General features: G+C 37.4%; 1 protein-coding gene across 2 annotated transcripts in view; it reads right to left on the bottom strand.

Annotated features, from left to right (window-relative positions):
- The window catches only part of PDLIM5 (PDZ and LIM domain 5), a 222,589-nt gene that overhangs the window by 29,473 nt on the left and 165,671 nt on the right, over window positions 1-27,445 (bottom strand). For both annotated transcript variants that reach the window (XM_047090985.1, XM_047090986.1), the window contains one exon: window positions 24,354-24,541. In XM_047090985.1, coding sequence (XP_046946941.1) covers window positions 24,354-24,541 — 188 coding nt within the window. The remainder of the gene's footprint in view (window positions 1-24,353; window positions 24,542-27,445) is intronic.

The raw sequence follows: 27,445 nt of genomic DNA, 5'->3' as shown, positions 1-27,445 counted from the left end.
GCACTCTTGTCAAATCCTTATAACAGCTCTATGATTCAGGCAAGATTAGCACCACTTTTTTTTATTCTGAGGCAAAGAATGGTAAGAGACTGGTCCAAGGCCACACAGCAAATAAAGGGCAATCCTGAACCTAGGCGGTTTGGCTCCAGAGTCTGTGTTCTTAACCACTATGCTATAGTTTACTCACTGTCCCTTGAACATGTCAGGTTAGGCCCTGTCTCTATGACCATTAGCCAATGAAGTGTCCCTTTCTCCAGTACCACTCATACTTTTCTCCTTCTACAAGGCTCATGGAAGTTCCATTCCCTGAGCTCCCTGCCACCACCCCATCTGCCCTGAAGATCCCAGCTAGCAGTGTCCTTGCTCTTTTTTTTTTTTTTTTTTTTGAGAGAGAGACAGAGAGAGTATGAGCAGAAGAGGGGCAGAGAGAGAGACAGTGAGAAAGAATCCCAAGCAGGCTCCATCCTGAACACAGAACCTGATGCAGAGCTTGAACCTACAACCATGAGACCATGACCTGAGCCAAAATCAAGAGTCAGACACTTAACCAACTGAGCCACCCAGGCACCCTTCTTGCTCCTCTCAACATCCACAACACCCCTGCCTGCATAATTTGTTTATCAACATCTTATATCCTTACAACCTTCCTAAGGCAATGATAAACTTTTTTTTAATGTTTGTTTATTTTTGGGAGACAGAGTGAGACAGAGTGCGAGCAGGGGAGGGACAGAGAGACACGGAGACACAGAATCTGAAGCAGGCTCCAGGCTCCGAGCTGTCAGCACAGAGCTCCACATGGGGCTCAAACCCACGAACTGCCAAGATCATGACCTGAGACAAAGTCAACGCTCAACCGACTGAGCCACCCAGGGGGCCCCCTGTAATGATAAACTTTTAAACAAAGAGGACAAACTATGTAATTCTCTCTACCCGCTATTAGAAAACAGCCTCACAAAGAGAAGGCAAAAAAAAAAAAAAAAAAAAAAATTAACATTTAATCATGCAAAGGAAAAAAGGGAAGGTTCCAAATCACTTTCATTTTGCCTTTTTAAAAAGCAATATTGAGACGGATATTTTTAAAATGCGGATCAGGGTCAGGATTTCAAACAGTGGGAAAGTTACCAATTGAAAAATCTGAAAATCAGACCTCAAAGAGAGTGAAACCCTTTCATCTACCATATGCCTTTATTTTATCACATTATCTATGCATAAGCCCTAAAGTACTGAGTCATTGGGACATTTTTAGCAATAAAAGAGTGTAGTTAATTCTCCATCCATCAGTCATTGTAAAATGGGACATAATCCACCTGGCCCATGCCTCAAGGAGAAGGTACATGGGAAACTAGCTTATTTAACATGAGAAGCCATTCTTAAACATGAAACATGTGACTGTGTCTTCAACACATGTAATAAGCCCTAAGCTCACTTCTGTTCCTTGCTTGGGAAGAAAAGCCTTGTTTTCTGTTACTGCCCCATTTTAACCACTTTGGATAAGACAGAAATTCTCACACCTCCGTTTTGTTGCTGTGTTGCTAGCACACTGGCCCGCACACAAAGCTACACAAGCCCTGTTAATTACCAAGCCGCGAACATTTCCAAGGCATAGTTATTTCCCGTATGAATAAAGTGATGTTTCACTTCTTCAGACTGAATTTCTCACTACTTTAGCACAGTAATGGGCAACTTTTGTGCCATCAAGTGCCAAGCCCCTGGCCTCTGCTCACTTGGCTTAATGGGGAGAGGGAGGTGTAAGAAGGTGAGGTCTTCCAACAGGGAAGGCACCATGAAATGAGCCTTGTTTCCTTAATAATTCTGCAGAGAACTGCACTACTATGCAGGGAAAAACGATCTTCCATGGGTGGTACAGAGACCAAAACACTTCACATTTATTGAACCTGTCATGAAAATCATGTTTATGTAGAAAAAAATATACATCTCTTTAGAGATAGTAGTTTAAAGATGACAATCTACTTATTTGTAATAAAAACAACTATTTCTTTTAAGTTTTAATAGAGCTATTAAATAGGACCATTAAATTAGCCCCATTTCATAATCTATGAATCTAAGTCACAAAAATTTTAAGTGACTTAAACTGAATAATGAATGAGTCAATAAAGTGTCATCCTGAGAACATTAGAAAGAAGTTAGTTCTTGACTCAAGTTTTCCTTTTTAACTTTAATCTTGAGCAACTTCCATAAAATTTGGCTTCTTTGTGGCTAATCTCTACCCCATTGGGGACATGTTGGAAAATTAGTTTTTATTCTTTTATATAAAGTACATTTCAGCACCACAAAACTCATCTAGAAATTTAAAGCCACTAGCTACTCACCAAACGAACAGTGTATCTTATTAACTTTAGAATGGTTATTGATGAGTCATCTGAAGGTTTAGAACAACATACATTCAATACCTATTTGCTGAATTGCTAGTGTTTCAAATATTTGTCATATTTGTCATATATTGAAGTATTCTAAGAGGCAATACATTTTTAAAAAGCAAACAGATCCCTGACTTACTAAACATGAAATTTAAAGTCATCTCTTTTGGACTGTAGACTATAAACTGCAGATAAAGAATTTTAAAAAATGGAACCACACAATATTCATTAATTTAGGTAGGACACTTACCTCCTGTTGTTAGGGAAATCTTTGTGATATACCATTTAAATTTTTTTTTAAATGTTTATTTATTTTTGACAGCGAGAGAGAGAGAGAGCATGAGCAGGGGAGGGGCAGAGAGAGAGGGAGACACAGAATCCGAAGCAGGCTCCAGGCTCTGAGCTGTTAGCACAGAGACCAACGTGGGGCTCGAACTCACAGACTGTGAGATCATGACCTGAGCTGAAGTCAGATGCTCAACCGACTGAGCCACCCAGGTGCCCCATGTGATATACCATTTGAAAACATAAAGTAAAAATTCTCCACTCGAGGGGCGCCTGGGTGGCTCAGTCAGTTAAGTGTCTGACTTCGGTTTGAGGTCATGATCTCACGGTTTGTGAGTTTGAGCCCCGTGTCTGGCTCTGTGCTGACAGCTCAGAGCCTGGAGCCTGCTTTGGATTCTGTGTCTCCCTCTCTCTCTGCCCCTCCCCCAATCGTGCTCTTTCTCTCTCAAAATTAAACGTTAAAAAATTTTTTTAAATTCTCCACTCTAGAAAGATCTTAATCACATTATTTCCCAAGCAGGTGATTCAGGTTTGTATTATTTGGCAAATTAGTTAACGTAAGTTTTAAGCAATCTTATATAATTATAATATACACAATGTTGGTTATATGTAATATTAAAATAATTATATAAATATATAATATAAAATACTATACTATAGTATACTATAGTATATAGTATTGTACTATACTATAATTATTTACTGTGTGCTTCAAAAATAGCTGACCTCACTAAAAGACACCTGTTTATATAAATAGCTTTTGGAGAAAAAGCAGAGATTAAGAGCAAAAGAACCCATGGTAGTACAATGTATGAATTCTCTGAAATCAGATGTTACCTAACTGTATAAAAAAGTGGGGTATTTGATATTTTTGCTTTCTACTCCTGCTCAAAAAAGGCTGTTAACTCTAAACCAATACATTTTTTTAATGTTTTATTTTTTTATGTTTGAGACAGAGGGCACAAGTGGGGGAGGTACAGAGACAAGAAGGGGACAGAGGATCTGAAGCAGGCTCTGCACTGACAACATCGAGCCCTATGTGGAGCTCTAACCCATGGACTGCGAGATCATGACCTGAGCGGAAGTCCGACACTCAACTGAGCTGAGCCACCCAGGGGTCCCTACACCAATCCATTTTTAAAAAATAGTAGTGAAGGTTATAATGTATACATTAAACACCTGGCCAGACTGTACTCAGATAGGAATGAAATTCATCAGTTGACTCTTTTGGTTCAAGTCAAATTATTCAACTAATAGTAAAATATTCTTATTACTGACATGCAATAGGTGAAAAAATACTGTATTATGTCAAACCTTACTTGGAAACTTAACACAAGTCAGTGGGGGGTAGGGGGATGATATCTCAAAAAAAAAAAAAACTCAAAAAATCTCAAAAAATAAACAGAGGTATTTAATGTCTTCTAAGGTAGGTTACTCTTACTAGATGTTGTGCTTTTGAATTGCTGAAAATATCATTCATTAGAAGAGCAAGTTTGGTGTTAGGAGATGAACTGCTCATCAAAGTATGAGAAAAACATAACCTGATGATTTCTTACCACCTCCATAGTATATCCTTGGTCCAAGCCACCAACATCTCTTGCTTGGCTTAACGGTAGTCACTGCTTATAGAGATGTAGCTTCGACTCTTGATAACAATACGGGCCTTTGTACTTTCTCTTCTCTCCTTCTGGAAATATTTTCCAGCTGTTTGCATGGCTTGCTCCTCACTTCCTGCCGGTTTTCTGCTCAAAGGCCATTTTATCAATGTGGCTCTCTCTCACTATCCTATATGAAGGGGCAACCTGCTACCCACAATCCAGCATTCCCTATACTCACTAACTGGTTTATCTTTCTCCATAGTGTTCATCCCCATTTAACATATTTTATATTCTTTTTATTGTTTTCTTATTTTCTGTCTCTTCAGACCTTAAGGCCAGGGACACTATTTTATTCATTGAAACACCTCTAGCATCTAGAACAGTCCCTGGCATATTGCTTAATATATCTTTGTTTAGAGAATCAATGACTCCAGTACCAAAATTATCATCTTCCCGCTAAAAGGAACCAGACTCCTTAAAAAAAACTGCTAAGTATAGAATTGGGGCAGAAAATAAACAAGGGAAGTCTAGAATATCTTCTCATATTAGCAAGGAAGGAAGCTATCAAAGACTACCAGAGTGGTATCAAAGGGACTTCAAAGAAGTAGATGAGACAGTTTGAGCATTAATAAAGATAATAACCATGGACTACAATACTTCAAATATGTTTAACCCCATGAGCTCACAATGATTTCTGAAATTAGAAAAAAAATAGCATTAATCATCTTTAGAGGATGCTAAGGAAACAATTACTTTAAAAAACAGTAAATTTAATAAAGAAAAAGAACCAAACGTTAACAATTTATCAGTCTGTAACTGATACATTTCATTTATATGCCATTCATTCCCCTGCCATTTCTGAACCATTCTGAAGCAAATGCAACATCTATCACGTCATTGATAACATTTCAATATCATCCCTAAAAGAACACTCTTTTTAAAAACCTAACCATAATTCAATTATCACACCTAAAATAAAAATTTTGTTATCATCAAATAACCAATTTTCAATTTCTCCTGTTAATCCCTGTATTAATTGTCTCTTGCTTATTATATATAACAGCTTGTTGGCTAAAAAACAACACAAGTATATTGCTTTATAGTTTTCCCACATGGATGTTACTGAGCAAATCAAAGTGTTGTTAGGGCTGTTTCCAGGGGCACCTGGGTGGCTCAGTCGGTTGAGCACCTGACTTCGGCTCAGGTCATGATCTTGCAGTCTGTGAGTTTAAGCCCCACGTCAGGCTCTGTGCTGACAGCTCAGAACCTGGAGCCTCCTTCAGATTCTGTGTCTCCTTCTCTCTCTGCCCCCACCCCTCCACTCTCTGTCTCTGTCTCTCAAAAATAAGTAAACATTAAAAAAAAAAAAAAGTGTTGTCAGGGATGTTTCCTTCTGGAGGTTCTAGAGAAAATTCATTTTTTTGCCTTTTCAAGCGTCTAGAGGCTGCCCAAATCCAGGGCTTCATGGCCCTCTTCTGCCACCTCAAAGCCAGCAACAAGCCTTGCATTACTTTATTCCCCTCTTTTCTGCTTTCCTCTTCCAGTTTTTTTTTTTTAAATTTTTTTTTTCAACGTTTATTTATTTTTGGGACAGAGAGAGACAGAGCATGAACGGGGGAGGGGCAGAGAGAGAGGGAGACACAGAATCGGAAACAGGCTCCAGGCTCCGAGCCATCAGCCCAGAGCCCGACGCGGGGCTCGAACTCACAGACCGCGAGATCGTGACCTGGCTGAAGTCGGACGCTTAACCGACTGCGCCACCCAGGCGCCCCTCCTCTTCCAGTTTTAAAGACCCTTGTGATTACACTGGGCTCCCTAGGATAATGCAGGATAGTAGTCCTATTTGAAGGTCAGCTGATAGTGACTGTAAGCCCTTCTGCATCCCTAGTTCACCAATGATATGCAATATAACAGATTCATAGGTTCTGGGTATTAAGGACATGGTCATCTTTCGACATTTGGGGGTGGGAGGTGGGGAGCATTATTTTGCCTACAACACACACCCCAACACAGTATTAACAGGATCCAAATAAGGTCTGCTTATTTGGTTTGTCTTTTAAATTGCTTTTAATCTATAATCCCTTTCATTGTCTCATCCCTTTCAATATACATGTAGAAGAAACCACATCTCTAGCTATATATATATACATATATATATATATATGTGTGTGTGTGTACTGAACTTTCCTTTCTATAGTAAAAACTTAAAGATTTTACACATACTAAACTGAATTATTTCATTTTTACATTATGAGGTATTATTATTACATTAAAAAACATTTTTTAACGTTTATTCATTTTTGAGAGACAGAGACAGAGTGCAAGCAGGGGACGACAGAGAGAGAGGGAGACAGAGAATCCAAAGCAGACTCCAGGATCCGAGCTGTCAGCACAGAGCCTGATGCGGGGCTCGAACTCACGAACCCTGAGATCATGACCTGAGCCAAAATCGGACACTTAACCAACTGAGCCACCCAGGCGCCCCTTGTTATTACTTTTTAATAGGCCAAGAATATAAAGGTCAGGAAGGATAAGTGACTTACCTAAGGACATATAGGGCAATAAAAGGAGGGAAATGTTTTTTTAACAACTACTACGTACCAAGTAATTTGCTAGGCTTTACCAACATGAGTGAGACAGACATAATTTCTGCCCTCATGAAGTTTAAAGAAGGTTACAGACCAGCAAACAGTCAATTGTTATAGTGGGATAAGTGCTAGAATGATGGAAAGATAATGAATGTAATTATAGATCTTCATTTAGTCAAGTGTATACTGAGAACGTAACACCGTGGCAGGCACTGTGTTATGCATGGGTACACAGGAGGGGACAAAACATGAATAATCCTAGGCCTCAAGGAGCTCATAGCTTTTTCTTTTTTCTTTCTTTCTTTTTTTTTTTTTTTTTAGCTGGAGGTGCCTGTGTTTCATCTCAGTACTGACAGTCTATTGAATATATGAACTCAGGAAAAAGATCTGAGCTAGAAGAATTGATTCAAGAGTCATTAGCATATTGATGACATTTGAGGCTGTGGGAGTTAATGAGATTGTTCAGGGAAAGTGAGCGTGAAAACAGAAGAGCTCCTAAGGGTAAGGCAAATAACATATGTACTCTGGGAACACAGCGGAAGGTAGGCGAAAAACCAGGAGACTGCATCACATAAGCCAAATGAGGAAAGTGGACCATTTGGGATCTAAAACCATTTTTGTCTGACTCCAAAACCTATGTACCCTATAGATTCATTCATCAAATATTTATTATGTGCCTACAGTGTCAAATTCTTTGCCAGTGACCTATGAAAAATATGAAGGCAGATCTCCTCAAATGTGGTCTAAACCTGGACGTTCTCATTTCTGGAGCAGTTTAGAAGGAGGGGATAGTGATAACTGAGATGATTAACTTCTGCTACTTTAATTTCCTTAATGAGCCTGCCAGAATAAATTTAGGAATAATGTACAAAAGCATTGTTTTTTATTTGCCCCAGTATGCCTAACAGCTTAGATTACCACTTTTAAGCCATTCATGTATTCTATAAAAAATGAGTTTCCAACAGAGATCTAACTTATTTTCCCTAAACCTAGCTGCCCATGCTTTTAGCCATTGTAATTAGTGGCTGCAAAGTTCTTGAAATAAAACCTAGAAAATCTTGAAATAAAAGGCTAGATTCTTCATGTTCTGAGAAACATTGAAGAAGATTTATTTAACTGCTTCAGAAAGGAAAAATAAAATTATAGATCTAGTATATTTGCTAAAGAGAAAGAGGTTTGAAGCAACTGAATGTTAAATTCACTTTTTGTTGTACAAACTCTAAATTGGTGTGGATATTTCACCTACTACATTTGAATTAAGATAAAGCAGCAGAGAATGTCATGGCAATAAATCTAGGAATAACCAGAAAAAAATATTTTTTAAATCTTGTAATATTTCATTGTTATTGAGTCTGAAATAAGGCTGCTATCAAGAATACTAATGTTCCCTCCCCAAAGAAAAAAGACAAATGTTTACAGCCCCAACGACACAGAAGTCATATGTGAGGTTTTATGGTGTGAAAAACAACTGGCTCGAATGCAAAGGGTATTCCAGTTATAAACACTGAGGCTAATGTTGTACTCATATAAATAACTGGGCCACATCAAAGTGACATTCTGGCACTCCTGGGGAGATAAAGTATTGTAATTCAACATCTCCGAGAATTTGTTCACAAAGGTATGGTAGAAATTTTACACATACTAAATCGGGTAGCAATGATGGCAACACGCTTGCATATGACCGTGCACAGCAAGTGCTTTCTTCTCTGCCCCTCCCCCAACCATATCAAACAGATGGCGGCCAAGAGAAGCAGAGAATCCGTGCATTTCATCTGTCAAGCTCCTTATGTTGGAAGCATAAGCAACAGTCTACTACTACTCTTCATTACCCAGGCATGAAATCATATCCAGTAGAAATAGAAAAGGTTTAAAATTAAGCCAAGATCTAGGATCAGAGCAAAGTACATTTTAGAGAGTCCTGTGCAAATTTTATTAAACGGAATCAAGGATTTTTTTATTCAATGATTAAAAGCAAAGTTGACAGATTAAACTATTATCGTTTCTCTAAGCAGTGGAGAATGCTGGTATGTATTCTTTATGCTGCCATAAAGAATTGGAACAGGTGCGCCCAAGGCCAAGTATCAAATATTTCCGCAACTTCAGGAGGTTAGTTTCTTCCATTAGCAACAGGCCTTTCAACTCTAAGAACCCAGATTAAACTGGATCTAGAGTGTCTTAATTAAAGTGAGTGTGGGGACTGGATTAGGTTCAGTTCTCTTCTTTCTTAATTTGTTGCATCACACATCATTAAAATTTGGGATATATGCAACTTGCCTTTTTCTCCCAACTAGCTGACCTTACACAGAAAACTTCCATTTGTTCAGAGTGACAAGTAAAAGAAACCCAGTGTGTACCTCACAGATAAAGATATGAGATCTTAAAATATCTGGTTTTGCCACCATTCAATTAAAAATCAACATTTCATTTATCGGTCATACAGAGTATTTTCTAAATAATTTCAGTATCACTGTTAAAATTTCTAATTTTACAATGGGAAGCTAAATCCTGCTCTAACCGTGGGTGGTCAATGTGTTTCACAGTAAAAAAGAGGCAGGGGAGGTGGGAGGGAGGGGGAGGAGAATAAAAAGAAACAAAAAAGAAAAACTCAGATAAATTATTAAAAACAAAAACAAAAACAAAAATCTGAGGCATCATTCACAACCTCAGAAATACTCAAGAGGATCACCTCTGCATGAGGTGAACTCATACAGAATCTAAGCTAAGAATTTATTTCAAATATTAAATTTTTAAAATTTTGCTTATATTTGAATGAGAAAACTATAAAGGACATATATTAAAAAATTACTTATACTCATATTATACCTAGGGTTTTGACATATCTTATTTCCAAAGTAACATGAAACCCAAACAGGCTTGGCTTTTACCATTTTCCCACTAATTGTCACCTATTTATACAAGTGAGAAAGCAGCCTAGTCTCAGTCAGAAATAAAGGAGAAAGGTAGCTCAGGTTTGAGTTGCTCATATAAATAGAATTCTTTTAATGTAGGCAAAAAACCCCACAAAAAAACAAAAAACAAAAACAACAACAAAAAAAACAAAACCTGAAGCAGAAAGGGAACTAAAAGTTAACGAGCGTTCCTCATGTCAAATATCAACAATGTCTCTCATGATGAATACAAGTTACTGGAAAATTGAAAACTTGGGATACTCCTTACATTTCTTTTACTACTACTAATTCTCTAAGACAGCTCTCTCAATTAAAACCATTAAATCTCTGAAATAAGTGAAACTGTATTATCATTATCCAAAGTTATGTTTGAATTTCACATCTTTTAAAAGCTTTTAAAAGCTATTTTATGCTGGAGGAAGCCATACATCTGGCGTAATGTTAAGATATACTCGGGCTCCTTGTTCTGCTAATTTCTAGCTCCATAAACACAGAAATGTGTTAAGTTTCCTCACCTGTAAAACAGCAACTACCTCAAAATGTGAGAGGCTTGAATGTGATGGTGTAAGTAAAATGTTTACTTAATTTTCTTGAATGTGTAAGAAATGCTTCACAAATATCAATTACACTCTGACATAAGATCTTACCTGTTTTTTTTTTATTTTATTTTTTTTTAACATTTATTTTTGAGACAGAGAGAGAGACAGAGCATGAACGGGGGAGGAGCAGAGAGAGGGAGACACAGAATCGGAAGCAGGCTCCAGGCTCTGAGCCATCAGCCCAGAGCCCCACACGGGGCTCGAACTCACGGACCGCGAGATCGCGAGATGGTGACCTGAGCTGAAGTCGGACGCCCAACCGACTGAGCCACCCAGGCGCCCCAGATCTTACCTGTTTTAAAAAATAAGGTACGAACTCATTCAAAAACTACTTAGAGACCACACACAATGTTTTAGATCTAGGAACTCTTTGGGTATAGAAGATACACCCAAGAATAAGATGCTTGCCCCAAAGAGTTTTATCTTCTCTCAGGTGATGTTCACAAACAGGCAACAGAGTGCCTTCGGATTAGAGTTGTCAAGGGTGCTCACGACTCTGAGAAAAGTTTGCATCTATTGTACAGAATCATCAAGCATAATTTTTCTTATTCCTATGGTTTAACCCTAGGTTTGGCAATTTTTTTCTGTAACTGGCCAGAGAGTAAATATTTTAGGTTTTGTGGGATGTAAGGTTTATTTGGCAGCTACTTAATTATGCCATTGCAGCAGGGAAGGAGCCACAGACATCATGTAACAAATGTAAACAAATGAGCCTGGCAGTGCTCCAATAAAACTTTATTATAAAAACAGGTGGTAGGCCAGAGGTGACCAAGGTCATAGTTTGCCAACCTCTGGTTTAAACTGCATGCATCAATTAATGAGGAATAATAATTCTTCTTAAAAAAATTTTTTAATGTTTATTTATTTTTGAGAGAGAGACAAACAGACAGCATGAGTGGGGGAGGGGCAGAGAACGAGGGAGACACAGAATCCAAAGCTGGCTCCGAGCTGTCAGCACAGAGCCCGACGCGGGGCTCGAACCCACAAACTGTGAGATCATGACCCGAGCCGAAGTCCTACGCTTAACCGAGGAATAATTCTTAATGAAAATCATATATGAATAAGTCCAGGTGTCTTCCCTTAGAAAAGATTTAATATTTTAATCTCAGGATGAAGGAAAAACGGGGAGAAAGAAGAGCTTTCACAACTGTGCTCTTGCGTCAGCACAGGAAAGCTTCCAACACAGAAATAAATTCCAGTTTATGGGGGGAAAAAAGGCAGTTAATGGTTGTTACTTTTATTTTTTCTTGAGAATCGTGATTCTAAACCAAAATCTACATGTTATATAAAAAGACAAAGCATATTTTACATGCTTCACACCGCAGCTTTGACAATGGACAGCTCCAGTCAGGCCTTTACGGCAAGTGGACTGTTTAATGATGTCGAAATGCAGGGGAGCAGATGGCAGTAAAACATTATTAGAAGAGATGAAACATATGCAACTGGTAGCAGTTTACTTATTCATATAAAAATTTTAAAATGGAACCAATAAATCTATCCATCTTAGCTAAGCAAATCTAGTTATCTCGATTTATTACTGTAACGTAAAGCCTACAATGAAATTTGGGATGGTTGTAGAAACAGTAATTTCCTTTCTCACCCCTATCTTCTTTAGACTTCAAATAAAAGATAGAATTTATATCCACTTATAACTGAGATGCACATCATTCAATCTGTGATCTAATCAGATCTCATAAATATATCTGAGTCTTCCTTGAAAAAAAAAAAAAGAATACATCAGATCTCTCCAAAGCTCTGTCCATAATGAATAAATAAGCTTTTCTTTATTGCTAAAATGTAGCACACAATAGAGGGAGGGTATGATAAAGGGTCATTTAACTAGAATCTTAGATAAATTTTGAAAATGAAGTTTAGAAACAAAGAAAATGCTACTTGAAACAGTCCTTAGAAGTTGCTAGTCACCTGGTTTATCCTCCCAATGCAAACAATACTCCTTTCTGCACTATCCCATAGAGAGTTAGTCTTCCTTAAATATAGTCATTGATACTATCTTGTGATAACAAGAAAATACACTATTTAGTCAAAATAACTAGGTCCAAATCACTATGGGGCTCTGAACAATTCCTTTGACTTCTTTCAGACTCTGTTACCTCATTGGTAAAATGATGCCCATTTAAAATTTTAATGACATTATCTTATCGCACACTCTGAGTGAAAAGATACTTAACTGAAAGTATTATAGAAAATAGTTATTGCTACTAATCAATGATATGCACAATTTTTCTGTTAAGCAAGGTTTTTTTGCTCCCTTCATGACTATTATATTCCTGAGTTCCAAGTGCCCGAATGGGGATGGTGAGTATTCCCCATGAAAGGATGTAACAGAAGCTAAAATTAACTAAATATTCATTTTGAAAAGTACGTTTGTGTCTTTTTCCCTTTTGCATTTGACCAAAAGAAATTGACTGTGTCCCTAAAAGACCTTCAAATGATCCTAACTTTTCTATTTACAGCTTACTTGCACTATGCTTCTTCAAAACATAATTCATGTTTTCAAAAAGAAATCACCAATTTTGATAAATTTCATCGTAAGTTAAAAGCCCTTGCTTTTTGCCACATATACTAAAACTGTTTCGGAAAAAAAAAAGCAATCCACTAGTAAAAGGCTTATATACATATAATCTGATAACATTTGTTCAATAAGGAGAATCAGAGATTCCAAATGTCTAATATTAAATGATAGAATACTACTAGTGTATGGAGTATGTCACCATCAACTAAATGCCTTTCCTTTCCTCAGTTCTATAGAATGTCTGCCTCCATGGACACATTTAACAATAAAAGTAAAAAAAGAAATCCAGTAATTTCTTGCCAACATCAGGGAACATAAGAATAAACAGGGAGTTGTGTGTACATACAAAAAGACAGCACTGAGATGGTATCATTCCAGCAAGCTTCAAGCGCTGCTAATGAAAACAGCGAAAGGAAAAATTTCAGCACATCTAGATGATACTAACTACTGTAAAAGAAAACACAACAAAGCTTTTTATTTTCATTGGCTTTATGAAATAAGGCCAGTTTCCTACAGAAAACAGTGATTATAGTATTAGCCAATATTGTATAGCTAAATGATTTTCTGAATAAGAAATTATGTTATTTATTAAATACTTACAATAGTGTTAATACCTTGAAGTACCATCACAAACGCTCTTAAAAGCTACATATTTTGGGGCACCTGGGTGGCTCAGTCAGTTGAGCGTCTGACTTCGGCTCAGGTCATGATTTCACGGTTCGTGAGTTCGAGTCCCGCATCTGGCTTGCTGCTGTAAGTGCAGAGCCTGCTTCAGACCCTCTATCTTCCTCTCTCTCTGCCCCTCCCCAGCTCATTCTTGCTCTCTCTTTCTCAAAAATAAATACACATTTTTTTTAAAAAGTTATATATTTTCGAAGTGGAAAAGAAGAAAAAAAACCTGTAATAAGTGGGAAAAAAATTTAAGCGTATCTATGGACTTAAAGCTTTCTGAACTACATACAAATAACAACATGAGTACTAAATTTTTGACTGGTAGGGCTCTATAGGATTCTTCTTCTTTTGTCTTGTAAGAAAACCTTTTCCATCGCATAATGTTTATTTCCATGACAACACACATAGCACAAGTCCTTCCAGAAAGGCAAGCAGTGCAATGCCAAAGCTACCAACCTCATGATTGCAACTATAAAGAAATTGAAAGAGAGTCAACATTTAGAAAATGATGGGGAAATCAATGTACTTGCCTAAGGAAATGCTGCAAAAATAGACTAGTTATGTTTAACTTATTTCTCAAGTACAAGATACAACCCAGATTTATATTTTGTAACTAGACACATTAAAAAAAAAAACCCAAAAACTAGAGACATATTCAATCAATTTTCTGTGCCATAATCTGACTTACTCAAAGCCAAGTATAGTTTCTCTAAGCCAAATACAATCCCTACCAGTGTTTCGAAGTTGTTTTTAAAAATATTTATTTATTTATTTTTGAGAGAAAGAGAGGGAGGGAGGGAGGGAGGGTAGGGCAGAGACAGACAGACAGACAGAATTCTAAGCAGTCTCTGTGCCGTGAGCATGGAGCCCAACACAAACTGTGAGACGATGACCCTGAGTCGAAATCAAGAGTTGGATGCTTAACTGATTGAGCCACACAGGCACCTCCCCTACCAGTGTTTTAATACAGGATAAATACTCTAAAGGGAATAAAGCTCCCTGAAGAGCAATGGTTAGAACTTGCCTCCCATCAGGTTAAAGTGTTAAACTGCATTCTCTTGCCCTTGGAATTCTCTTCATTCCCATTCCCACTGCCCAGGGTAATATTCATTATCAGCATCTCTATCCTGGATTATCTCAACAACCTCTTTAGTCACCAGGACTCCAATCTTAATCTCCACACTGAGGTCATAATGAGCTTTTAAACCCATTAACACTATTAATGATCTTTTAATGATTGCAAATCTGATGGTCACTTTCCAGTTTACAAATCTTTTAAGGGCTTCCTTTCTGCATCAATCCCCAGTCTTACTTTCAAAGCCCTTTTCTGACCAGACCCCCACTAGCCCATCCAACTTTCTTTCTGGCCACTATCTAGACTGAATGACTTGAGCCAAGTTCTCCGAGAGCTTCTGCAAACGTTGCTCCCTCTCCAACTTGGCCTCTTCCTAAAAATATTCAAGGGGCACTGCTATGTGATACGATTTTGCTTTAGGCATAAACATGAACACCTTATTCTTGCATAAAATATGACTCCACTATAAACTTTAATATAAACAAATATTGTATCTCAAGATTGTACCATTGGAACTTTACTGGTATCTTTCTTCCCTCTCCATTAAGACCTCCTTGTCTGATCTGGACCTTGTAATCTGACTTAACTGTTTGCTCCTTTTTTTGCTAATTTCTATTATTTACTGGTGCTTTGCATCCAAGTTAATTTGTCCACCTTGATAAAATGAACAACTATGCCTAATATTTCCTCTGCATTCCACTGCTTGGTTCCTTATAGGCCATATATTCCCATATTTTTTAAGAAAACAGGGCTTCAGATCTATTACTAATTTTTTAGTTACTGGAAATAAATAATACAGTACTAGTTATAGTACTGTATACACACAACTCTAAAGTCTTAATGGCAGTTTAATGCTTCAAGGAGAGTGGAGTCCTCTGCTCCCTGGGCATATGTGTAGTTTTTAATGGCAGCTTTGGCAGACAGCACGTCCACCTTTGCTCAACGACTAGTGGGAATTTCAAGTCTGGTAGGAGGAAAGAACAACGTCCTGTGAATTCCTCAAAATATACGAAGAAGATGTTCAAAATAAGACAAACCGACCTATCCACCCACTCACCTACTCAGCCACTGACATTTACCAAAGGCCTAGGAACTGTGCTGGGTATTGTTTAGGTACTGTACAACAAAGAGTAGTAAGACTTGGTCCCTGTCCTTAAGGGGATCTAAAAACAGTGGTAAAAGACACATATGTAAACAATTACAATGAATATGATGGATGCTATAATAAAGCCATCATCAACATTTTGTAGGGACAGAGAGAAAGAATAGCCAATTATTCAGAGGGCTCAGGAAAGGTTCACAAAGGAGATAACATCTGGTCTCAAAGAGTGAAGAGAAATTTTTCAGGGGTAGAAGAGTGGAAAAGCATTTAAATAAAAGGAGCAGCTTTACCAAGTACAGAGGTGTGTGCCCAAGGAATGGTATGAACTCTTGAACTGTGTGACACGACTGCAGAGAACGTGAAGAACTGTATTACAAAATAGGCTGGAGAAGAAGGTTGTCACAAGGCAATAAAGGGACCATAAGCTCTGTTAAGAAGCCAAACATTTAATGTGTGGGAAGCAGGGAGCCCAAAACATTTTCAAGCAGAGAAGTCACAGAAGCAGAACTGTTCTGCTAGATGGTAACAGTGTAAGTTATTAATGCTGTCACTACCAGGAAGAGAGGGGTAAAAACTTAATCTTTCTTGAGTACCCGTCTATGTACCACAAACTTCAATATGTGTTATATCGTTTGTGTATGTATGTATACGTACATAACAACGTTATGGGGGACTCTTTTAGCCTCTTATTTTAACAGATAAAGAAACTGAAGGCTCAAATGCTCCATTTAGGGAACACCCCTGGCCTTCTGAATTTCATGCCCCACAGGGGAGGCATTCTTATTTTTCAGAGCCACTACCTGTCAGCAAAGTGGGTTCGAGGAACAACAGCCCTAATCTTAATGAATTAGACATTCTCATTTTGTATATAATTAAACTAAAGTTAGAAAACTGATGTGCTTCCAAAATCTAATGGCTCCTCATGACTTTAAGACTGGATTTGTGAAGAATATCTGACTATATTTGGTAAGATAGTAGTATTTTATATTTGCATCAAATGAACTAAACTTACCCAATATGGAATCCATAACCTACAGAGAGTCTAGGGAAAACATTACACAGCAAATTAGATCACCTACATAAACACGGGAACATATTTGTAAGTTAAACCATAAAATTTATGAAGGCTTGAAAATACCTATCTAACCACTTATTAATTATATTCAATGTGAAGATTTCAAGCATTACAAAATCTATTAGACATACAAATATAGTGAATTAAAATGTAAGTTTAAAAAAGTATAAATCCCCAATTCTGAAAACCAACAAGAAGAATGTCACCTTTTATGTATCTTCCTAGATCAAGTTAATATTTCCAAAGGGACTACTACATCTGAATTATGAAAGTATTAAAGGCACAGGGCAAGTAGGAAGCAGTATTTGCTAGCTTACATAAAACTCAAGCTTGGATTCTTACTTCTTTTGTGTCTTAACACTTTCATGCAAACTATGAACTCCTGAACACCCTGCATCCTAAAATAGTCAGGTCTTCGCCAGTCACGGACAAGTCTGTATATGTGTGGTGGTGTATGTTAAAATACATGCCTGAGAAAAAGAAGATGATCCGATCAAACTATAATGCTGTTACAAATATACCTAGTTACTCTTTATCAACTGGTACAGCATTACTAAGTTCTTGGGTAACACAAGCTATATAACAACACAAATGAAAGGATCTAAGATTCAAAGTCAGAACTTCAGGGGAAGTAATGGAACCCTATGACAGATTCAGAACACACTAGTAGGTGTTAAAAATTCAATCAGCCCTTTCAATGCAGTTTGGGGAGGGCTATCATTTCCAAACTACATTACTCATCTGATATACAGAAGTATGTCTAATACTTATTTAAATAAATGGCTTCCAAGTGTTTTGACTACTAAAACATAGTAAGAAACACTGTGACCCAAAATACATGTTTGTATACTTACTTCCATGCATGTATAAACTAAAACCACATTTTCCTAACATGATACCTACCCTTACTACGTAAAATACTTAATATATTAAAATATTCTTATATCTTCTATTTTATTTCATTTATTTTAAATTATTTTTGAGAGAGAGAGTGAGTGTGTGTGCACATGCACACAAGCCAGGGAGAAGGGTAGAGGGAAAGAGAATCTCAGGCAGACCACACTCAGCGCAGAGCTGGAAAGCGGGGCTTGATCCCACAACCCTGGGATCACCACCCGAGCCAAAATCAAGAGTCTGGATGCTCAACTGACTGAGCCACCCAGGCACCCCTATTTTATTTAATTTTTTAATGAAAATACTGGCTATGATCCATTAAACCGATTTCATGATCAACCATGCCAGTTATAGACTGCAATTTAGTAATTTTTATCTCATCCTTCTCACACAACTTTAGGAATTATGCTAAAACGACATCATTGATAAGAGTCACTATTTGAATGATGTTGGGGGGGGAATCTTTATCCCCCACATTAGAGCACAGCTATAAACTATCAAGAGAAAGAAGCCTGAAGTTCTGTGTGAGAGAAACCAATGCTTTATTCTGAGTCCACCTGCCAGCAACTGGCCTCTCCAGCTTTTGCCTCCCCTTCATTGTAGTTTTCACAATGTGAAACTACACAATGTGTAGTTTTCACAATGTAGTTTTCACAGGTGAACCGTGAAGAACATGAGAACCCCCAATGAGACAGCTCTCCCCTTGTAAATCAAATAACCTTTTCATTTGCATTAGAAAGCTCTTAAACTTATCAAAGAGTAAGAATAGATGCTGAGGTGTTTTTGTTCTGTTTTTCATGGTATACTATTAGGTAGAGTGGAATACAACAATGTGCATGGCTGGGCATTTTACATTTGTTTTACAATTTTTACAAAATAGTGTAAAATAAGTAACTTTTACATTGCATAGTACACATTAAATGCCACTTTGCAGCACCTAGAGCAAGATAAACAGCAAGAGTTCTGCAAATATTTTCTAATTTGAGCTAAGCATCACGATATAATTCAACTATGATTCACAATGGCAAAACGTGTTTTCTTATTATAATATTAATGCTTTCTAACGTTATATAATGTGTAGTATTTTATACTGCTATAGTTTTGCTCAAATTAAATTCACTTGTATTTTCGTAAGAAGTACAGTATTTTAAATACTAACCATATGAATCATGATTATAGTTGTGTTATTTGACTGCTTTGATTAACTGCAAATTACACTCAGAGAAGACAGGATTCTGTTGCCCTCTTGTGGTAATTTTGCTGTAGTGTATTCTCCAGGAGTTCCACCTCAATTGGGACTTTTTCTTTTCACTTTAAGAGAGTGGTTATTTTAACCACAGTTTCTGAATTTCCAAAAGCAGTACATATATTTTCTGCCCTCTGCAGTGCACAAAGTTAATGTTAGTTTCTACCTCATATAGTTTTTCCCTCACTTTTAGGAAACATTCTCCTGTTCCCTTCCAATTACTACACCAAAGAGATTTTTCTTAAAATTACTCTCTATATTCTAATGCACATACAAAATAATTGCAGCAAATATCCAGTCATAGATAAACTTCAAGTAAGTGGTAAATAAATAAAAATGTATGGGCTGGAGGCGCCTCGGTGGCTCAGTCGGTTGAGCATCTGACTTTGGCTCAGGTCATGATCTCGCGGTTCTGTAGTTCAAGCCCCACATCGGGCTGGCTGCTGTCAGCCTGTCAGTGCAGAGCCCGCTTCGAATCCTCTTTCTCTCTCTCTCTGCCCACCTCCACCCCCACTTGTGCTCTTTCAAAAATTAAAAAAAAAAAAAAGACATTAAAAAATTAAAAAACAACAACAACAAACTATGGGGTTGAGATGTCAGCATTTTCCCCCAAGAGAAGAGGTCTTGCTAAATCAGTTAACAGTCTAGAAATTTCAGAAGCTAATGATATCAGACTGAATATTTTAAGTTTTTGAAAGTAAGAAGACAGTCATTTCTTTAAAATAGCCCAGACCATATGCAATGGCCTATTTGTTGTTTCCCCTCTGACAAAAAATTTTAGCTTATCCTTGCAAAATTAGTAACACATAATAATTCAAAACCATTCAAAATGACACTATGAAATAAATTTTAATATAATTAGTATTTGTCTAAAGATAATTTATTAATAATAAACAAAGTTAGTGTCTGATATGTTTAAACACTGGAAAATTACAAATCAAAAGACAGAATTCCTAAATTAACTAAAAAATCACTCTTACAACTGTAAAATGAGTCTTAAATAATAATAAATGATCAATCACTAAAGCAATTCTTAAAATATACATATATATATTTAAAAGCAGACCCTTGTATATATTCAATCAATACTTTTCCCAACACTGACGAGGAAAGGCTAGAATTCAGTAGCAGTCTAGGTAAAAAGCACATTCTCTAAAGAAGGACTAGGGCATTCTAAGGCAAGGTAGCATGGCATGTGTCAGTAACTTGAGATGCTTTAGTAAGGCTACGGCACAGATTACAAATTTGAAGCAGTGGGAGACGACACTGAGAAGTTAGCAGGAGCCAAAGTGAAAGTGGACTTCCGTGGTAAGTTAAGGGATGGAGAAACACAGTAAAGCATCTGCAACAGGAGAGGAACATGGGCAAACCAGAGTTCTACAAAGGTATCTGCTGCAGTATGGAGGACAGACGGATGGGGTGAGAAGAAGACAGGGAAACTACTTACAAGCTGTTTGCAATGACAAAAGCTCAGACCAAGGCAATGGCTCTCACCACAGAGAGGAGAGAAGAAACTTGAGAAATACTAAGAAGTAAAATCATTAGGTGTTAGTTACTGTGAAAACGTGGGGGTAAGAGGTGGGAGGTCTCAAGATTACACTGGAGCTTTGGTGACTAGTGGATGTACCATTCCCAGGGTTAGGTAATAATATTTCCCGACATGCTGCATTTAAGGTGCCACATGGAAACAGCAAGTAGGTCAACAAATCTGAGGATATGGAGCTCAGGACTGAGAGGACCCTAAATTATCAGTGGCTAGGTTGTAAAAGGAATCTGGATGACAGATCATCCAGGGAGTGTAAAGAGTGAGAAGAGACGAAGGCTGAGGGTTTGGAACTAGAGGCACTTAAGTATATGATCCCATCTTCTTGTTAAGAGGAGTCCTTTAGTCCTGTAACTATCACTTTTATTCATTTTAGGAGAAACAGGGGATTATTTAGTCTGCCTTGATTTTACAGATCAGAAAACAGAGGGTCAAAGAAGTTAAGTGACTTTACTTAAAGCTATTGGTAGAAGTGATTGAAAATTCAGGTTTCCAGATAAAGCCCAGGTTGTTCCCTCTTATTATTCGAATGTTCTCTCTCTATAACAAAATGAGGGATAAAAACCACATGATCATCTCATTAGATAGAGAAAAAAATATTTGACAAAGTTCAACATCTGTTCATGATAAAAACTCTCCACAAAGTAGAATTATAGGGAATATACCTTCACATAATAAAGGCTGTTTATGACAAACCCAATGCTAACATCATATTCAATGGTGAAAAACAGCTTTTCCTCGAAGATCAAGAACAAGACAAGAATGTCCACTCTCCCCATTTTGATTCTACATAGTACATATCATAGTCCTAGTCACAGCAATCAGACAAGAAAAAGAGATAAAAGGCATCCTAATTGGGAAGGAGGAAGTAAAACTGTCACTATTTGCAGATGACATGATAGTATGTACAGAAAAGCCTAAAAACTCCACCAAAGAACTCTTAGAACTAATAAAAAAATTTAGTAAAGTTGCAGGATACAAAATTAATGCACAAAAATCTGTTGCACTTCTATACATTAATGAACTTCCAGAAAGAGAAATAAAGAAAATAATCCCATTTGCAACTGCACCAAAAATAATAAAATACCTAGAAATAAACTTAACCAAGAAGGTAAAAGAACTGTGAACTCTGAAAACTATAAACGCTGATGAAAGAAACTGACGATTATACAAACAAATGGGAAGGTATTCTATATTCATGAACTGGGAGAGTTACTATTGTTAAAAATATCCATACTACTCAAACAATCTACAGATTCAATACAATCCCTATCAAAATCCAAATAGTATTTTTCACAAAACTAGACCAAATAATTCTAAAATTTGTATAGAAAAAGAGAAGACCCTGAATAGACAAAGCAATGTTGAGAAAAAGGAGCAAAGCTGTAGGTATCACAGTCCCAATTTTTTTAAGTTTATTTATTTATTTTTAAGAGCAGGGGAGGGGCAAAGAGAGAGGGAAAGAGAGAATCCCAAGCAGGCTCTGAACTGTCAGTGCAGAGACCAATGTGGGGCTCGATCCCATGAACCATGAGATCATGACCTGAGCTGAAATCAAGAGTCAATGGCTTAACTGATTGAGCCATCCACGTGCCCCATAGCCCCAGGTTTTAAAGTATACCACAAAGCTATAGTAGTCAAAACACTATGGTACTGGCTGGCAAAAACACAGACACACAGATCAATGGAATAATAGATACAGATCCCAGAATTAAACCCATGCTTATATGATCAATTAATCTACAACAACGAAGGCAAGAACACACAATAGGGGGAAAGATAGTTTAATCTCTTCAATAAATATTCCTGGGAAAACTGGACAATTAAATGCAGAAGAATGAAAGGGGACCACTTTCTTATACCATACAGAAAAATAACTCAAAACAGATTAAAGATCTGTGAGACCTGTGGGGCACCTGGGTGTCTCAGTAGGTTAAGCATCTGACTTCAGCTCAGGTCATGATTTCACGGTTCATGGATTTGAGCTCCATGTTAGACTCTGTGCTGACAGCTTAGAGCCTGGAGTCTGCTTCAGATTCTGTTTCCCTCTCTCTCTCTCTGCCCCTCCCCCTGCTCAGGCTCTGTCTCTCAAAAAATAAAAAAAAATGTTAAAAAAAAAAATTAAAAAAAAAGAAAAAGATCTGTGAGATCCGAAACCCTAAAACTCCTTAAAAAACACAGGCAGTAATCTCTTTGACATCAGGCTTCACAACATTTTTCTAGTTACATCTTCTCTGGCAAGGAAAACACAAGCCAAAATAAACTATTGGGACTACACCAAAATCAAGGAAGGAAATCATTAATAAAATGAAAAGGCAACCTACTGAATGGGAGAGGATATTTGCAAATGATCTATCTAATAAGGTGTTAATATCTAAGATATATAAAGAATTTAAACAAGTCAACACCAAAAAACAAATAATCCGATAAAAAATGGGCAGAGGACTTCAATAAAAATTTTTCTAAGAAGACATACGGATGCCAAGAGACACATGAAAAGATGCTCAACATCACTAATCACCAGGCAAATGCAAATCAAAACCACAATGACATCTCACCTTCCACCTGTCAGAATGGCTAAAATCAAAAAGACAAGACATAACAAGTGTTGGCAAGGATATGGAGAATAGGGAACTCTTGTGCACTACTGGTGGGAATGCAATTTGGTTCAACCACGGTGGAAAAGAGTATGGACATTCCTCAAAAACCTAAAAATAGAAATATCATATGATCTAGTAATTCCACTACTGGGTATTTACCCAAAGAAAACAGAAATATTATTTCAAAAAAATATATGCAATCCCTTTGTTTACTGTAGCATTATTTATAATAACCAACATGTGAAAGCAGCCCAGGTGTCCATCAACAGATGAACGGATAAAAAAGACGTGGTGTGTATATATATATAATAGAACTCAGCCATAAAAAAGAATGAGATCCTGCCTTTTGGTAACAACATGGATGGACCTGGAGGGTTTTATGCTAAGTAAAATAAGTCAGAGAAAGACAAATACCATAGGATTTCACTTATGTGTGGAATTAAAAAAAAAATGAATAAACAGATAAATAAACAAACAGAATCATAAATACAGAGAACTAAATGGTGGTTGCCAGAGGGTAAGGGCACTGAGGGGCTGGGTGAAATAGGTGAAAGGGACTAACAAGTACAAATTTCCAGTTATAAAATAAGTCACAGGGATAAAAAGTACAGCATAGGGTATCTATGGTCAATAATATGTTATATGGTGACAAACGGTAACTACATTTATTGTGGTGAGTACAGCATAATGTATAGACTGTCAAAACACTATGTGGTACAGCTGAAAATACATAACATTATATGTCAACTATACTTAAATTAATTAAAATTAAATAGAATTAAAATAAAATATGTGCTCTTTTTGGTACTGTAACCTTCTTGCAATTCTGCCTCATAAATCTTCAGAGGACAAGAAGGCAAAGATTCCTTCTTCAGTGGTTGATGACAATAAATGCTTCTGTTGTTATTTTGTATATATCATCAAAACTAAAATGCTGTATTTCCAAGGCTAAACTTCCATCAATACAGTTCGTTAGTAAGACCCCAAGTTTACAATTCACATATGTGTCTTGAGTAATCTGGGAAACAAAGAAATTGCTATAATTATGAGTAGCAAATGGCAATTCTATCAAACACACACACAGAACATTTATGAGACACCTCAGAGGAAACTAGCTATAGCTATTCTATGCAGTCCTTTTTAAAGCTGAGATGGTCAAGAATGGGTTTCGCCAGTGAATTCTATCATATGTCCTAGAAGATATTTTCATAATTACACTTAAGAAAAACAAAAAGCAAGAGATTTCTTTGGCCCACCTGCTTGGTTTGGCTGTTGCCAGCTTGGAGATTTGATAACGTTGGTGGATCCTGGAGGTTTGAAGGCAGCAGCAGTTGTGAGACCAGCCACCCCTGGTCTAGTGGCCGCTGGGCTCTCCTGTCTCTCAGGCATGCTCCGAGCTGAAGCTACTGATGGGACCAATTGCTGAGGAGTCTCCTGGGTGTTGCTAGAAAGGAAACAAGGAAACGCTTTGGTGAAGTGATAGCAGTCTGACTTAGCAATGAGCCTTTCTTTTCTCAATCTATTAAATCTCTAAGGAAAATAAAAATATTAATGGATATTTTAAAAAAGAAAACCGTGACTGAGGGACCATCTTTCTTTGAAACAAACAAAACAAAACAAGAAAGGAGGAAAGGAGTCAGATTACATTTGTTCACTACTTTGCAAATTCTCTTTAAAAGGTCTACCAGGAGAAATTAGGCTATTAAAACATTGTTACACCCAATCCCTTCGAAAAAGAAGCTATTTCTCTCTTCCTATTCTTATTTCAACATTTCAGAAGAGTCATCTGGATTAAAACAATTAATTAGTAAAGAATCCCTGATAATCTCTATGAAATGGCATAGATATCTCTTCCCCCTCCTTCTCACATTCTTCTGGAATTTTATGAACTAAGTTTTCTTGACATCTTAACAGTCACTCTTTTCACTCACATACTCACTTATTCATTCATTGAATAAACATTTAAGCACCTATTACATGCCAGACATTGTGCTCAGCACTGGCCACAGAGTGGTAAACAAGAGATAACATCCCCTGCTTAATAGAACATACAATGTTGTATGTTCATAACACAGATAAACAAGACAAAACCGCCACTGTCCTCACTCAAAGTTATTTACTTGCTTAACAGGAGGCCTCATCTGTGCTGGTTCCAGTTTGAGTTAGAAGACCATATGGCTTTTTATTACCCTGTCATTTGTTATTTATAGTTACAGATTGTCATTTCAAAAAAAAATCATTTTAAGTAGCTCAAATTATAAAATATGTACTTTGGAATGATATAATACTATAGCAGTTCCTCTCAAGTGAAGTATCACAATAATAATTATTGTAACAACAATAAGAATACATTATACTAACTTCTGAACAAAAATCAAGGTACTGGTTGCTTAAATAATTCCATGCACAGAAACTCAAGTCCTTCCATAATTGAAACAAACAGCTGGAGGAATAGATCAATACAGATAGGATACTAATTAATGGCCAGTGAAATAAGTGCCCTTAATTATACTGCTTCGGTTGAGATTATTTCAGTGAAAAGAAATTTCAAATTCAATCATGACCACTCTACTACCATTCTAGGGGCTCCTGGGCACCTGGGGTGGTGTGGGTGACTTCAGTCGATTGAGCATCCAACTCTTCATTTCAGCTCAGGTCAAGATCACAAGGTTCATGAGATCGAGCCCTATAGCCTGCTTGGGATCCTCTCTCCCTCTTTCTCTCTGCCCCTTTCTCTCTCTCTCTCTCTTCCTCAATCTCTCTCTCTCTCCTTTTCTCTCAAAATAAATGAGTAAACTTAGAAAAAAAAAAAAAGAATACCTAATTTTTCCAATGCTCTCGAATCTGGGATGAAAATTAACAAAGCAGACCTGAAACTGCCTAGTCTTAGGAAGGCCACTTGTAAGGTTGGCCTCTAACTGGCATTTGAGAACTTGGCCGGTAAACAGGTTCCTACGACCATATAAAACTTTTTTTCTAAAAGATAAGAGTAGCTCACTGTGCCTAAACTGTATAAACAACATGGTTTATGCTGAACACCTGCTTTCCTTCTGAGAGTCTGGACTTACAGTATAAACTAGGCACAGGGTGACAAAATAAGGAGCCCCAATAAAAAGTTTGTCTTGGGCGCCTGGGTGGCTCAGTCAGTTGAGCGTCTGACTTCAGCTCAGATCTGACTTCAGGTCATGATCTTATGGTTCATGGGTTCCAGACCCAAGTTGGGGTCTGTGCTGATGGCTCAGAGCCTGGAGCCTGCTTCAGATTCTGTGTGTCTCTCTCTCTGCCCCTGCCCTGCTTGCCCACACTCTGTCTCTCCCTGTCTTCCTCTCTCAAAAATAAACATCAAAAAAAAAGTTAAAAAAAAAAAAAGTTTGTCTTACATACTCAGTTTCTAATGAGCTTTTCCAGTAAACAACATTTTGCACGTTTTGTCACAGCTCACTGCTACAGGAAGGAACACATCCTGTGTGACCTCACTGAGAAAGAACTTTTGGAAACTTGAGTGTCTTTTCTTCTAGACTTGATCCCATGTACCCTTTCCCCTTGCTGATTTTGCTTTGTATTCTTGTACCATAATAAATCTTAGTCATAAGTACAACTATATACCCAGTTCTGTAAGTCCTCTAGTGAATCATCAAATCTGGGGATGGTCCTGGGGTGCCTCTGACACTAAACAGTTTTGGAAAATCATACTAGCGCTAGTTTAACTTTCTTGAAATATCATTCCCTATTATTGTTCTCTCAAATTCAAGTGTAACAGAGCCATCACCTTCTTTGATTTTTTCTTTGCTTATTTTTTAAAAAAAATTTTTAATGTTTATTTTTGAGAGACAGAATTGAGTGGGGGAGGGGCAGAGAGAGGGAAACACAGAATCTGAGGCAGGCTCCAGGCTACGCGCTGTCAGCAGAGTCCAACGCGGTGCTCAAAATCACGAACCGTTGAAATAATGACCTGAGCCAAAGTCGGAGGCTCAACCGACTGAGCCACCCACGTGCCCCTAAGATGTTTAAATCTTAAACAATACTCTTTAGATACAAAGTGTGAGCAGGAAATTATAAAGACAGACCTTATAAAATTCTAGGGGCACCTGGGTGGCTTAGTCAGTTAAGCATCCAACTCATGATTTTGGCTTAGGTCATGATCTGATGGTTCATGAGTTCCAGGCTCTGTGCTGACAGTTCAGAGGCTGCTTGAGATTCTCTCTCTCTCCCTCTCTCTGTCCCTCCCCTGCTCACTCTCACTCTCTCTCAAAAATAAATAAATAAATGTTTTAAAAAGTTCTAAATTATAAGAAAGAAAGCTGTTCCATTTACGTTTAAATTCAGGACCGTCAGCAGAGCTCAGCAT

The sequence above is a fragment of the Lynx rufus genome, unplaced genomic scaffold (assembly GCF_022079265.1).
Source record: "Lynx rufus isolate CCGP_SWC_20201006 ecotype Redwood Valley unplaced genomic scaffold, mLynRuf1.p SCAF_3, whole genome shotgun sequence".
Taxonomy (NCBI): Eukaryota; Metazoa; Chordata; class Mammalia; order Carnivora; family Felidae; genus Lynx; species Lynx rufus.
Note: the sequence above shows the minus strand (reverse complement) of the source record. Positions and strands in the feature narration are given on the sequence as shown.